The 15,899-nt window shown below is 43.5% G+C and overlaps 1 protein-coding gene across 4 annotated transcripts in view; it reads right to left on the bottom strand.

Moving 5' to 3' along the window:
• The window catches only part of PPARGC1A (PPARG coactivator 1 alpha), a 347,559-nt gene that overhangs the window by 61,041 nt on the left and 270,619 nt on the right, over window positions 1-15,899 (bottom strand). For 2 of the 4 annotated variants that reach the window (XR_005859135.2, XM_040699025.2), the window contains exon 1: window positions 3,328-3,505. The exons of 1 other annotated variant lie outside the window; for it this stretch is intronic. Coding sequence is in view for 2 of the 3 variants with exons in the window: in XM_040699025.2 (XP_040554959.1) it covers window positions 3,328-3,456 (129 nt within the window). In the remaining variant the exon portion in view is untranslated. Of the gene's footprint in view, window positions 1-3,327; window positions 3,506-4,333; window positions 4,478-15,899 lie in introns of those variants that run through there. One more of the 4 variants, NM_001006457.2, reaches the window with a different exon arrangement.

Here is a 15,899-nt window from a genome sequence, read left to right as displayed (position 1 = left end):
CATTGACACGGAGATCCCACAGAACACCCCGCCACCCTTTACAGCTGACAGGCACAGTATGGTTAAGAGTGGTAAGGTCAACTGAGCCTAAATGCTTCCACACCAAACACTTCACAGAACCACAGAACCATGGAATGGTTTGGCTTGGAAGGGACTTTAACGAACATCCAGTTCCAATGCCCTGCTGTGGGCACTGCTGCCACCCACTCAGGCTGCCCAGAGTCCGTCCAGCCTGGCCTTGAACACCTCCAGGGATGAGGCATCCACATCTCCTCTGAGCAGCCTGAATAAAAATATTCTGAATAAGAAATTTGTTCCCAATACCTAACCTAAATCTCCCCTCTTTTAGTTTAAATCTGTTACCTCTTGTCCTGTCACTACCAGAACATGTAAAAAGTCAGTCTCCCTCCTGTATGTAAGTTTCCTTTAAGCAATGGAGGGCCACAACGATGTCTCCCCAGAGCTTTCTCTTCTCGAGATTGAACAAGCCCAACTCTCTCAATTTCTCTTCATAGGAGAGCTGCTCCAGCCCTTTGATCATCTTCATGCCTCCTCTGGACCCACTCCAACAGCTCCACATCCTCCTCGTGCTGGGGGCCCACTCATTGGGTGCTAAGGGAGGCCCCGAGCATGCCCAGCCGGCAGGCCCTCCTCTGCTCCCATCAGCTGCCTGGGTGCCTTGAACGACTTCCCAACTCGTATTTGGATTGAAGTCAACCCAGAAAGTGCCACTTTCTGAAGAGAGCAGTCTGAGCACAATAACACTGTGTCCACCGCTGGGAATTGCTCAATATCAATGTCCCTCTCCAAAGGGCCGCCTTTCACAGCACGCGAACAGGAGCTTCTGAAGGAGCGTTTCATTGAGGGTTTGGCCTCTGGGAGGCTCGGCGGCTGGCAGCACACGGGCTGCATGCAGCAGTGCGGCCACGAGCAGGGCTCCTGTGCTGGCACACAGAGCCAGTGCAGCTGTGCGGGCTGTAATTCAGCGACCAACTTCTATGCGTAGCAGGACGTGGAGAGATAACCACGTAGAAGGCCAAGGGGTGAAGAAAAAGGAGGCTGCAAAACAAGGCTCTGAAATAACACTTGTTTCTATTTCTGCTATTCAAGCGGCTGCAGAACTTCAAGAAGTCAAAATCTCACTCAGTTCATTTTCAATGCACACCTAATTATTATTATTATTATTACCATTATTATTATTATTATTATTTTGGTCACAGAAGAAAACGAATCAAAAAGGAGTTCCCTCTTCTTTAGTGCTAGGTATCATCTATCTTCCAGCAGCAAGCTTGTAACGCAGACAGGACCTTTCTGATGCTTGGCCAAGATCACCAATTTCATTAAAGGATAATCTAGTTTTTGACTGAACAGGTAGATCCTCAGCATCACTCACGTTTGTGTTGTGGAGGGCAGTAGTTTGTAACTGATGCCGCAGACTTGTAAAGTATCCTGCTGATCTGTTTATGCTTTCATTTGTAAAAATAGCTTCACTCTGTGAACTACCCACTTAAACATGGTATTTCTCAGTTACGTGTATTTTGCAGTTCCTACCATGGGCTTTTGGAGCAACATAAACAACTGTATTAAAAAAAAATTCTGCTCATCACAGCTTTCATTTGCCTGTAATGACCACAATGTCACTTAAAAAATGCAATTGCTGAAATGAAGTATATATGCTCTTGCCAATGTTGACATGATAATAAAATCAATGTTTCTGAATATGACATTATGTTTCTAATCTGAGACACATTAGCAGCAAGTGTTCCTGTTATTAATTTATATTTGGCCTTTGGATGATGCCAGATTTAACGCTCCAAGTCCTGAAACTGTCCTTATCTGACATGCTGATATTTACTGTTTGCTATACATCTGTAACAGGTGCACCTGCATCGCCACAACACAACCTACTGTATTCCCACCGTTACTGGATACCATGGTTATTCCGTAACCACAGCCTTAATTTCAGAGTAACACTTAGGAGGATAAAGCAGTCACTAAACACAAAAGGCTAATTACCGTGCGTTATTTCACTCCAACCGACTTTTTTCCCTCTTAGTTCAGATGCAAACAATAAATTAGCTTAACTGCAATGATGATAATGAATCATTATAATTAAGTATAATTCTCCATTAACCTTTTGGACATTTTTTTTAATGCCTTTGAAGGTAAATAAAAAAAGAAGAAAGAAAAAGAAAAAAAAAAGAAAAAAAGAGAAAAAAAAGACTGGACTTGTGCCATATTCATTATATTAATGAAAAAATAATTCCGTTTTATTTTTAACAAGTTTTTCGAAGAGCCGAGGGGGTGAACCCAGCAAAGGAAGACAGAGTTGCTACAATGAGTGTCATGTGGGCTCTCTCTATCAATCCTTGCAACCTTACTGTACATCACCTTCATTAAACTGTGGAACACTGGGGACGCCGATCAGCTACGGCGATGCAGGCCTTTATTAAGCAGTGCGCCGTCCTGTCATTATGGGAGTGAGAATCTAATACATTTTAAGTTGACAGCAAACATTAATGATTCAAAAAATGAAAGCAGCCTCCGGTGCCTGCCGCCTGCAATCTGTGAGACCGGTAAAGGTGATCCCCAGAGCCAGCACAGCAGGCAGCACTGCTCCACTGCTCCAGGAAGTGCCGTGCAGGAGCACGTTGCTAAAATCCTACCAACAGTTAACCCGGCACTGCACAATTAATATTAAGATCAAATCTTTTTTTTTTTAATTCTTTTTTTTTTCCCCCTCCACACTATGAAGAAGTCATTGACATAAATTATCCATTCTGTTACTAGCTTGAAATTACTGCAGGAACTCTAGTGATTAAAATAAATCTTCAATATTTCCATATAAGCCGGTTCCTCAATCAGCTCCTCGCAGCATTAGGAATAATACATGATGGAAAAACGAAGCTCCAGCAGCTGAGACCCACGCTACAAGCCAGACAACAACCCACAGGATACTCCAGCTACTCAGAAACAATTAGGACTCTGGAGCCAGAAAGTCATCCACTTACAGCCCTGACTCATAATAGCTACAGGACATATGAATTATCCATATCTATTCCACTTCACCAAGAAATCAAAACAAGATAAGAGCAATTACAATATGCAAACAGAAATCAGTGGATACAATGGCAAGCTGCAAATATTTAAAACACGACAAAAAGACTTAAGGACCCGCCTGCACGCTCTGCCAGATAGGAAAAACACACAGGAGAACGCTGTCACATTTTTACTTCAGATGGGTATCTGCCTGGCATGGACATCTTATTTAAAAGGCACCGCATGGAACCTGTTTCTCCCTCCCCTGTTGCCCAGGGGGAGCATTACCAGCACTGATCCACTCGCAGCGGCAGGTCGGCTCCTCCGGCAGCTCTGGGTTTTGCCTTCCTCTCGACGGGGTCCACACAAAGTTTGCCTCGCTTCCCAAGTTGCCCAAACTTCCAGGTAAGGCTCCATTCTGCCCAACGCAACCGTGCAGAAATCCTCACACCTCACTTCATCCTCCAGAGATTACCAGGGAGCTGCTTGCTTTTTGCTTTTTTTTTTTTTTCCCCCTGTATGAATTGTAGCCAGCAGAAGCTGTGGGTTTGATGTATTGCCGTCTATTTTTACACAAGCAGCAGCGGCGGCAGCGGCAGCAGCAGCAGTTCACACAGTCCTGCATAAACTCTATTCTCACGGTTCCTCCTGTTGTCTCTGCTGTACAGTGGGATTTAACCATTTGCTCGACTGCTTGTGCGGACTGAGAGCCCTGCCCTACAGGGCACAGCTACAGGGTGATTATTCCAGCACCACGAGAAGCAGGAAAACAGCTACTTCCAGAAATCCCCTTTAAAAGCATCTAAAGCAAAACACCGGGGTGTTCGTTCCCGTGTGGGGGTTTGAATCCTGCAGCTGATAAACAAGGAGGAAACCTTCAACAGAGCAGAGTGAAACAAGCAAGGAAAATAGGAAGCCACTGGTTAATTTTAACTACTACATCTTTTCCTTTTTTTTTTTCTTTTCTTTCTTTTTGTGGAAAAAAGAAACGTTAATCTCATTCTAAATAAACATGGCATTTTTCCAACCAGGCCACCGAATGCCACTGGAAAGACTTCAGACACTGATTCATATCAATATCTTAGAGCATAAATATTGCATATGACGGGGAAAGCGAGCCAGAGGCACATGAAAATAGTTTCCAACTGCAGGAGATACTGATGACAGGAGCTAAGCTTTGATTTGCTCAAGGCATCGCAGAGTAACCTTAAAATAGCAAACTTAGTGGAGTTCAGATAAGATCCAGACTTGTTTGCAAAGTGCGCCCGCAGCCCCTCTCCCGCGCCCCGCTCACCTCGATGTCACTCCATACAGAGTCCTGGTTGCACATGTCCCACGCCATCCAGCTCCCGAACCGCAGCGGTGCCGCTCGCGAGGCGCAATCCAGAGCCGGGCAGGGAGCACACACGCATGCAGCAACGAGACCCTTTCTGAGAGTGAACTGAAGGCACCTGTCTTACTACTGGTCCCCGTCACATGACAAAGCTATTAAAAAGTAGGCTGGGCTGTCACTCATCCAGCCTTCTTGTGCCGCCGCTCCAGCCGTGACGTCGCTCAGAGGCAGACCCAGGCTGAGCGAAGTAAATCTTTTTAAAAGCCACTCAGACCTTTGAGTCTCCAGCAGCACCACGCTGTGATTAAAATCACATTGCCACGCCACACCCCCGAGATCGGGCACTGCCTGCCACGGAACAGCTCCCGACCCTCACAGCCTGGCTTTTCTCAATGCTTTTTCTTTCTTTTTTCTTTCTTTCTTCCCCCCCCCCAAAAACAAACAACAGACAGAGCTGTGTTAACGCTAAAGAAGCAGCGAGGTGACAGAGCCGGGCTGCAGCACGTGTGCTCGGAGCAGCCTCCAGCCTCGCGCGGCCGCAGCACAGCTCAGCAGGGAGAGGCCACCCCAGAGTTCGGCCAAAGTTACAACGCGCTCTGACATTTTATTCACTTGGGGATTTTACACCTCACAAAGTTAATTTCTCATTGGTAACTGCAAGCAGAGTCGGTTTTGCCACCAACGAACGCGCTGGGGGGGGGGGGAGGGGAATAAATGAATAAAATTCGACTTCCCAGGAATGGAGGAAGTATCCATCAAAGCCATTCCTGCAGTCATCTCACCTGTGACAGCGAGGGAGCCTGACCCCACACCCAGCTACATGAGGCATTCCTCTGCTGCTCTTTAGTCGGCTCAGTGTCTCAGTGGAGGAACCCAGTGCTCCTGCATGCAACTGCCCCATCCTGCCCAGGACTGCATGGGTTCCTGCCTGCATTTCCCTACAAGCACTCTACTGTGGCCTGAGCCAAGCCTTTTCTCATTGCAAGGAGGGGAAGAGAAGGAAAAAAAAAAAATCTCTTGTCACGTGAAAACCCTGACATGCAGGCACGCCGTTAACAGCAGAGGTTCTGGGTTTAAGCCCTTCGCAGCTCACCCGCTGTGACAACAGAGGCTGCTGCAGGTGCAACTGGTTTATGGTGGCACTACCGCTGAACACATAACAAAGCCAAGGTACCAAACGTAACTGCAAAATGTTTCCCACAACAGGAAAAAAAAGCACACGAAGGCCTTGTCTGACCGGCCCCACCTGCCTCCGTGCTTTCTGAAGTTGTATTTTTTTTAATTAGCTGGGTTCAAAAGTCTTGCACAAATGTAAGTGCTGGATCCGTCATGCGGGGCTACCAGTCAAAGTCACCAAACTATAATTGATCATCCGCCTTGTCATGAAATATTCATTTTCATTGTTATTTGCAAACTTGAGCATTCTAAAGGCTAAATGAATTCAATTATTATAGCAGGCTATGGTGATTTTGCTGAGAGAAAAAATAAATAAGAAGCAGCACAGCTCTTGAAATAGCCTTTTTCCCGCAGATATTAAAAACTTCAGAAATTGTTGTAAGTCTCAGATATATTCTCGGCTTATTTGTGTTCCCTTGTAATTCATTATTGCCAGTTCTGATAAAACGCACGGTTTTCCCTGCTTGTGCTTAAGTTGCAAATCACATCACACTGTCATATTTTCACCGAGCGCAGATGACAAAAATGGCATTGTTTTTACTTTACTTAATTAAAAAAAGCCACAGCAAAATACCGAACGACAACAGAAAGCCTTTCCTACGAGTGATTAAATTAACGGTATTGCTTTGCTCTCGCGACGAAAAAACCTAATTTCCTTCCCAATTATATGCTGATTTAATGATAAAACTGCAGAAAATTATTAAGATCTGGGGCAAAGGTGAGTACCTCTACCCTCTGAACAGCCAGCTGTGAAATAACGCGGGCACCTGCCTGCCTCAAGTGCACTCAGTTCTTATTAATTATTATCTGTGGATCCATGGTCGGTGGAATATTCTCCTCCAATACCTACTTATAATTGTGTTCATTGACTGTGCCGAATCCATCATCTTCTTTTCCTTTTTTTTCTTGAAGTTTCATTCACACCTTTTATAGAAATGTATTTACACCGGAACATTTTATATTGCTGTTTTGGATATTTTGACCTGCTCATGTTGTTTCTATTTTCTACATTTCCACTTCACTGCTTTCCCTTCAAATTAGCAAGTTAACTGATAAATATAAACAGTAACCTTAGCGCTGCTCTCAGTGCACCATGTTGGGGACGGAGAGCTCTGCGGGTGCAGGGCGGGCACTGTGCAGTAACACCGCGTCTTCCAGAGCCGTCCTACAGCCACGGCCTGAACTTTGCTGGCAGTCCCAGTGCCACCTGGAAGGGATGCCAGGCACGATTCAAACCACAAAAGATCACAAGGTTTAAACATGAGTTCTCGTTGCTTGGGAAGAATTTGTTTATTTTTAACCAAACCGTCCAACTCGAGCCGTATTATAAATTTACTCCCTAGGACCTTTTTTGCATGTTATAATGCGTCTCCATGTTATTTTGGAGCACGCTGCATCTAACAGGAGAAAAGAGAGGGGGGCAGTTGCAATGGACTTATAGCTTGGAAGCTGCGCAGCCTCAGCACATGTAAATGAAGCCTGTGAAACGCAGCCAGCATCCAAGCTGCCCTTCTCAAAAGAAACCTTGTCTTCTGAAAAGTCCCCAGCAGCTTTAGCAATGCTCTTGCCCAGTGTTTTGACAACACAAAAGAATTGCACAAACGTCTTTTCTGGGGCAATATCTGAGTATGCACACACGATTTTGTTCCATAACAAACACACACAAAGAAAACCCAACTGTGGTTGGTGAAGTCTGTGGGTTCGTTGGACCCAACCCGTCCCAACAGACAAAACGTCTGCTGTCAGACACCCCTCAGTCATTGCATTTCCCTCTTTCCAGGTTACTCCAAACCGAGCCTCAGCAGTTCCCACATTTTGCCTCTTCTTCAAGGGACAAAATTTAGAAAGTCCTGGCAAGCCTGAAGACTGTGTTTGAGCACAAATCCCAAATCCTGATGTATGTTTTAAAAGGACTGGAAGGTATGGCTCCCGGCAACAACAAGGAAGAGAACTCAAGGACCAAAGTCTCCAAGCCCTCTGCCTTTGTTTTTTTCCCAGATTCAATGCTCATTCAGCCTCTTTCTCCTATTCTCACACCCACTTTCATCCTCTTTATTTTATTGTATTTTTTGTCACTGTGGCCATGTTTTCTTTGTTTTGTTTTGTTTTTTAATTCCCAACACTTCAGACAGCTCAAAGAAGCTTGCAGCCCCCTAATTTTAAATCCCAAACTGAGCTCCTCCATCATTTCACTGACTAGGTTTCTTCCTTTACTTCCAGACCATGGTGTTTGATGATTTTCAGCAAAGTGGGCTCCTTGTCCAGTGGAGTAAGGACAATCAAACTTGAATAAAAAAAAACAGTGTTGGCATTCAGAAGCAGAGGTTTGCAATCAGTCCTTCCACCGGTCAAGCCCCTTTCACTCAACCCTCTACTCTCAAGTGTCCTTACAGCACAAGATAAGCCAATGGTGTATATAAAAGACCAAACTGCACTCCAAAGGAGTCTTAGCGTGAATGGTGTTCTATATAAAGTATATGTACCCTATTAATTTTTTATGAGAAATCTTCCTTCTGCGCATCTTTATTCTTATTTTTTCCACAGTCCTTCTGTATTTGTTTTCCACTCTGTTCTCTCTGTTCCACTTCTATCCTATTTGTTTTTTGTTTTGTTTTGTTTTCACTTCGCAGCTTCTTTCCCTTGTTTACCCAGTCCCATCCTACCCAGAATACGCTCTCAGTAGCATAAACCAGCATAAAAACTCCTTGAACTTCTGGGTTCATTGGTGCAGTAAGTTTACAGTGGAACAAAGCAACTTTGCTAGGGCAGTTAGCAACTGGGGTTTACAGAGGAACCACATCGGTGCTCTGCACCAGCTTTCAGAAAGGCGCCAGAGACCTGAGAAGAATGAATTGCAGCCAAGCTCTGGGTCAAGAGCTGCTGTTAGAGCAGCAGTATACTACAGAGTCCAAAATACCTTTCTCTGAACAGTAATGTCTTACCAGCATTATGTCAGTGTGGTGAATTTTGCCCCATCTGCTTCCATCTACTGAGGGCTCAAATAAACAGTGCTGAATGCCAATGGAAATTACTTGCTTGTGAATGTGAATGGACCTGACTGTGAATATTCACTATTCATGCAACTCAGCTGATTATCAGTGCTAACCAGGATGGTGCACATACAGCTCTTTGCAACTCAGTACTTGTAAAACCTTCCAGGAGTGCCTAACTGAAGCAGGAGCACAGGTACCGACTGAAAGAGACCTTCTAAATCTCCTCATACCTCCCTGAGAATTTCCCTCTTCACAAGCATATTTCACTTCCACATTATTAAAACAAGAAAAGCAAAGCCACTCCAGCTGATTACATAAAAAATACATTTATCACTTGTTTCCCCCAACATTCGGAGCATATGTTCTCCAGGACCCACATTTACTATGATTTGCAGGAAAACCCAGGTTGCCAGGCCTGTTAACAGCAGCATGAACAATGTCTTTCACTCGGGTGTTACTGTTTCCCAGAGAGACTAATCTGTAAAAGAAAACCTACATTTTAATTTATTGCCCCTATATGTTTGAGAAACACAGCCACAGAAATACATCAGTTTCCTGGGTATGCTTTGGTGCAGTTGCAGGGCAGACACCCAGGCAAGCAAAGGAGACAGATTCCTTTTCTGCAGCTCCTTGCACACTGGCAGAGCCTCTGACTTGTGCAGGCAGGACCACACCAAAATTGCAGACTGCTGCAGATCATTATCACCTCTCCTTTACTCACCTCACTGCTGAGACTTCCTTGAAACAGGAGAAATCATAAAGTTCTCTTTTCCCCCTTTTCCTCCCTTGCTTTCAAGGAGCCAAAGCCCTGCCTGCCTACCTGGGATGCTCACAGAGCCCTTCTGGGGCCAGGTAGTCTCCAGCTCCAGCCACAAAGGGCAGAACTTGGGAACACTTAGAGACACAGCTTAAATTTGTTAAGTCTCCATAAGGCCCTGGGAAGCCCCACCTGGATTCTTCTTGTTACCACTATTACCATCCACCTAGCACCAATTCCTTGGGGCATCTAAAGTATTGCCCTGGAGCTCTTGTTTCCCAAGTCGTTCATCATTAAAACCAATTTGATTTTTAATGACTTTGTCTGAGAGGGATCTGTAGGACAATCTCAGGAACAATCACCACGGATTCAATACCTGAGGGTGCACAAAAGATTCCCTTGAGCTATGTGCTGGGAGCCCAGGCTGTTCCAAAGATACCATCTAAACTGCTCTCTACAGTGACTTGATGAGTCCAGCTGTCAGACTCAGTCTGGGGCTGGCTTGGCCACGTGGCTATTTAGCCATGGATCAGACACATGGGAAGGGAGCTGAAAGGGAGCTGCCATGTCCAACTGCCGTGGCGTAGGAGAGCATGCTCCCTGCTAGTTCTACTTCACCGTGTGCTTAAAGAAAAAAAAAGAGAAGAAAAGATTCACATACTTTCCTAACATCTCCGATCTGTTCTCTAAAAAGGCTGGGAAAGTGACTGCAGTGGAGCACAAGCCAGTCTGCAGCACAGCACTGGAGAGAACACTAACCTCTAAATACTCTGAAATCAAATCTTGTTTTACACAAAACTGCTATGGTAAAGTCGATGTGAATGAAGCACCTTTGAGTGAAGGAACAGAGGGAAAGGCAGTGGACAGCTTTAGTGCCTCCTAGCAATTTTTTTTAATAAACTAGAGATGACAGACAGCCTTACCAACACATCTCTCATCTTCAAATAAGACTTTCTTCAGACAGAGCTCAGTGGAACTGAGTCAGCCTTTTTTCTTGGGCCTAGCTTGTGGCATTTTTCATATTAAAACAAAGCATAATGTGGAAATAATTCTGAACTGTAGTCATCTGATCGGATTTTGGTAGTACGGATACACTCTGCTGAAATTGTAGGCAAACAAAATAAAATGAAGATATTGCACAAAAGAACTGGAGTGCCTTATTTTTTCTTTAAAAAAAAAAAAAAAAAGGAAGAAAAGAGAAAAAAAAGAGAGATCTCTGCTCAAGAGCCAGTAACCTTTTCTCCTGGTTATGCCGGGTGTGAAGAAAGGAGGGCTGCTATGGAGAAGGTTGCAGTTGGGTACCAGAGGTTGGCACCTCGGTGCATGCCATGCTGCCTGCCCTCTGGCAGTCCTGGGGCACAGCAGCTTTCCGCAGCCTCTGCTCCCCATTCTCCCAAGTCAGCTAAGGACAGGCCAACAGGAGATGGGGTCACCTCACTGCAACAGCCAACGCTCCTGAAGGATCAGCTTCACTTGACCTCTTAACTAGTGGCTCCTGCCAGACAACGTCGAGCCCAGGAGTTATTTTTAGCCAGAACTCTTCATGAATTGCAGTTAACTCGCAATATGCAAACTAGTGACTAGTGCTAGAGGAATCCCTATAGGTTTCATGGTTCCACTCTGTGCTCAAAAGTCCAATTATTCATTTTTCTTGAAGCTGCAATATTCATCTAAAAAAGTTGCACAAATGGCAAGAGATGTCATGCTGCCTCCATCCTTAATTCAGATAACTGAAATAAAGGCAGATAAGCATTTAGCCCAGGGGTTATTAGCTGTACCAACTGCAGTTGTAAACCTGTGCAGGTTGACCCTCTGCCAGCGATGCTTCTGACATGAAATTTGTCAGTTCTTCCACCTTTGACTCAGGGCCAAACAAATCAGTAAAGAGACAGACTGAGAGACATGCTAGCAGTAGGAAGGTTTGGTCTGAATTAGTATCTTAATTATTTTTATTTAACTATTTTATCCAAATCACTTGCGTGGCTATACCTGTACAAGAAAACTCAGTAGAAGAGGCGAGTTAAAATGGGTGGAATTGATCACTTCTCAAAATCCCCTGGAAGTGAATGGGAATTTTCAAATGGATTTAAGCAGGCTTTGAACCAGACCTCACTACAGAAAATGGGACCAGGACGGTTCAAAGCAGAACCTTCCCCATGCATTTCCTCCATTTCTCATTCTGATACTGCTCAGGCTTCCCCAGATTTTCCTTGTGAATGGAACAGGGATGAAGCTCTGAGACTGCATCTGCTATCACCATTTTGGATATCCTTGCTCCTGAGAAATTTAGTGTTTGCTGAACATTATTTGCCCTGGGGCACTAGCTAGTCTCTCATTATTATATAGATGGGTACAAGTGAAGGTTCATACCTCTTCCCAAAAAGAGCTGCGGCTTTACTTTCATTACTTCATGCCAATCGACAGATAAGGCAAGTTTGCCACTTTCATGCTTATCCATGATGGATTTCTACCATCGTAAAATGCCCCGTCAATCTGACACAATTAAATGTTATTTGTAGCCTGTGCTCTATCGAACTCCACATGCACAAAGTCGAGGCAGGACAATGTATTTAACCAAAAGCATTAGAGCAAAACCAAAAGCACTCTCAGTAAAACAGAGACATCAATGGAGTGAGCCTTTTCCCTTTTGTCCATCACGAATTCAGCCGTCCTCTCTGAGGAACAAAGAAGTAAGCAAAAATAGGGAACTGTCTGAATGGAAGATTATTTTAATTTATATGGAGAGTTGCAAAGCAAAAAAAAAACTCTGAAAATCCAGCAAACCAACACCAAAGAGCACTTCAACATCACATTATTGCCAATTTATTAAACCAAGACTGCGTACAATGGAGAAATGACTGTGACACCTCCCCAGGGGTTTTCGGGAGGTAGACCTCCAGCTGTTTCATTCTCACATGCAGTCCTGCTTACAAAGACATGGAAAAATGTTTGTGCTTCAGTTCAGTGCAATTCAATATCACATTGTTTGCAGGTTTTCTTCGGGGTAGGACAGGCATTCGCAAAGTAAACTGCAGACATAGACTTTGGGGAGACCAGGCTACCACTACATTAAAGTAGAGAGAGCAGTTGTTAATTTGTATGTTGTTAATTTGTATCCTGGACAGTGCTATAAATCGAAGCCTTGCTGACAATTCCTGCCCAGTAAACATGTTCAATCTCATCTCCCGTAAAAAGGAGAGCAGGCGCTAAATAGCAACACATTTTGATTTTCATTTAGCCACTTTAATGATAGGTGATGTTAGTGGAAAAGATCATTTATCTTCAGATTTATTTTATATGAGATAAAAGGCCTTGCCAATTTTTTAAAATTCATTTACACAAGTGAATAAATCTTCCCAAACAATAAGTGGGAAAGTCATATTTCTTAAACTTTGCTAAAATCTGAAAATGCTGATCTGAGAGTGGAATAGACGGTACTGGCATTTTAATCAAGAACATAAAGGCTCCTCTTCTAAATAAGAGGCACAGCTTCACTTCAGAAAAAATTCCTCCAATTCAGAGAACTGTCTTTCTTCTGCATTTTGTCAAGAATCCCTGACAAATCAGGAGAGACACGTGCAATTTTTATATCACCTTCATTTTTAGATCAGTCCCAACGTGAAGGCTACCTAAAAATAGACAGAACCTAACCTTTCAAATATCTATACTGCTGCATACCAGGGACGCAAGCTTTCAGTGCCTCTCATGGCTTTCAGAGCCTTGTGCTGTGCCTGTTTTCTCCTCAAGCACACTGCTCCATGCTGCACATCGTGCCAAAGCACGAGAGGAGCTGCTGGTCGCACCAGGCAGCACGGAGCAGTGTGTGATAGGTGTTCATTCAGGACATGCAGCAAGATCACCAAAAGCAGCTCTCCCCTTCCGGAGTGCTCTTTGGAGTTCATCACAGACACAGACAACACTGAACCTCTCATGGGAGGATGTGAAAAGGAAGCTGCATGGCTGACCCAGGAGCTCTGCTCAGAAAAGCAAGCTGTCTGTTTTGCAACTTACTCCCTCTAAAATACAACGGGGAACAATGCGGTCTTTTGTCTTATTGTTTGCTCCGGTGCCCACAGACAAACTTCTAACCATTTAAAGATGAGGCTTTCCAGCAGTGCCAGAGCTCTGACTGACGGGTGTAGAGTTACAACCCGGCGGAATACGTGGTAGCTATTTCTTTGCATTGCACTTTCTAAATTGTGATTCTGCTTGGCCTTAACAGCAGAGGTCAAATTCATCCCAAGCACAATCCCAGCAACTCCAGGTCAGTGGTACCTGAAAAATCAATAGCATTTAAGTTGATGAAGTTGTAACAAGGGTGATTCTGGCCCAGGCCATAGAAACACTTAGGTTGATGGTATGTATTCTTCACAGGGTACTATGCTTCAGTGAATACCTTCTCATGTTTGCTACTGCTAAACACACTGCTTACCAGGTCCTGAAGCCACACCAGGAGTTGGTACAGGAGAAATCTGTACTAAACCAGGTTGTGGGCTGCCCTGGAGGATTTAGTGCCTGTGACTTTTGCTTACATGAAATAGAAAATCACCCTTGTACCTGCTGTTAGTCAGCTACTCCCAGCAGGAACAAGCTCGAAAGGACTTGCTCTTGTTTACTGTCATGCACCTCTCTAACAGAGTCAAAAGTTTATCAAGGCATTTCCCTCTGTCAAGAAATGAAAAAAAAAAATAGCTTGCACTGATCAAACAACACAACAAAGGAGCAACAGACTAAATGAGTTCTTTCAAAGAATTTTGGATGTCTTACCTTGCTGATGGGGAGGCAGGAAGAGCAAACAAAGGCATAGGAATAAAAACTATTCAATAAAATATCGATCTCATTATCACCACCTATTCAACTTAATTTTCTTGGCATCCATATCCCTAATGCAGGTTCGTGATAGATCGTACAATCACTTTTTAATTAAGCCCTACTGTGCTTTGTATTAAGAGTAAGGCAGTAGACATTATGGCACAATATATCTACCAAAATATTTAATGCTTATCCTTTTCATTTTGGTATTTAAAAGTTGTTCTCTTAGGAGGTGGTATCAGTATTTAACAACATTCTTGACAGCATGTATAAAAAACAAAAAGCTTCATACTTAATCTAGCCATGTCAAAACTGAAACCCTTTAAAATAATTGCTTTCAGAATATATGGTATTTCCACTGAATTATTTTATTATTACCCAGCTTTCAACATCTTAAGATGCAAAACTTGTTCCATCTCTTACATACTGATGAGATACAAAGAAGCACACGACTGGAAAACTGATGTTTGACCAATACAGTTCAATAGTATATGAAACAGATGTTACCACGTTACAAGAGAGATTTAACAAGAAGCTGTAGAAGACTGGAAGCTTCCTGAGGTGGCAGTATATTTTTCCCTATTTTTCCTCCATTTTTTTTTAGCTCTCTTTTGGTACATTGCAGCTCTGCTGCTTGTGGTGGGGCAGATCCTGTAAAAGAATAGAAGCTTTTCTTCCGGAAGAGTACTGGCACTTTTCAGAGGGCAACATCCACTTTAATTACTAAAGTGAACCCACCTTCTTCTTCCAAAGAAGAAAAGTCTGTTGTTGCATATATAATGTGGTTTTAGTATTTAATGCCAGAAATGAATCAGTAAACATAGCTACATTATGGTATACTATTTCTTATTCTGTACCCATAGTAACCAAATTAATCTCAAGGCACTGCTGGCATTAATTCAATCTGAAACTCATACTTTGGATTTCACATAGGTGCCTTCATCGTATTCTTCTCAACTAATAAAATGTTAATATATGGCAATATATTTATTTCTGGTTCAGTTCAAGTTGAAGAGTGCAGTACTTTGCAGAAGCCTAATTAATATCAATCATATATTACAACACTGAGTGTTTTACTATATAAAAAAATAATGCTAACGCACGGGGATGAAATAGATGACCCAAGAACTCCTGCCTAGCTGTAACTTCTCTGTTTCTAGGAGGGCGATGGCCATTTCTTCTTTATCCTTCAATCTCCATATTAGAAAAATCTGTAATGTACAGACAAGAGCTTCACTAAATATCTCACATTCCTGAAGGAAAGAGAGGAAGGAGACCTTGGGGCAGGAGATCCTGGTGGTTTAGTCTGTCCCACCATGAGATGGAAGTGAACTGGCAATAAGCCAGGTCCCACTGTGACCCAGCAGTGCTGTCTTCAGCCTTCCACATCATATGGTTTTTCCACCGGAGCCTATCAGCCTCCAGACACCCCCAAATCTACTCACTAGTGAAAAGGTATCATCACAACTGAGGAATTACATTTTAACTGCTCAGGTGATGTAAGCAACTCAAGAGCCAAAGCACAGCCATCCTACTCCAGATCACAACCAAAAGAACTTCTGAGACCCTGGGCACATTACTAACTCAACGTCTCAAAATCCGCTGCAATCTCTACGTTTAGGAAAGTTTCACAGCAAGTTTCAAAGGCAGTTTGCATTTCTTGGATTTTTTTTATCCAGCTGCTTGCAGCCCCATTGATTCTCAGGAGCACTAGTGTCACCGAGCATTTTGGTGCTTGCACAGTTCCCACCTTCAACAAATAACACCGAACCTTTGGTAATAGAGCAGT

Source organism: Gallus gallus, chromosome 4 (genome assembly GCF_016699485.2).
Source record: "Gallus gallus isolate bGalGal1 chromosome 4, bGalGal1.mat.broiler.GRCg7b, whole genome shotgun sequence".
NCBI lineage: Eukaryota > Metazoa > Chordata > Aves > Galliformes > Phasianidae > Gallus > Gallus gallus.
Note: the sequence above shows the minus strand (reverse complement) of the source record. Positions and strands in the feature narration are given on the sequence as shown.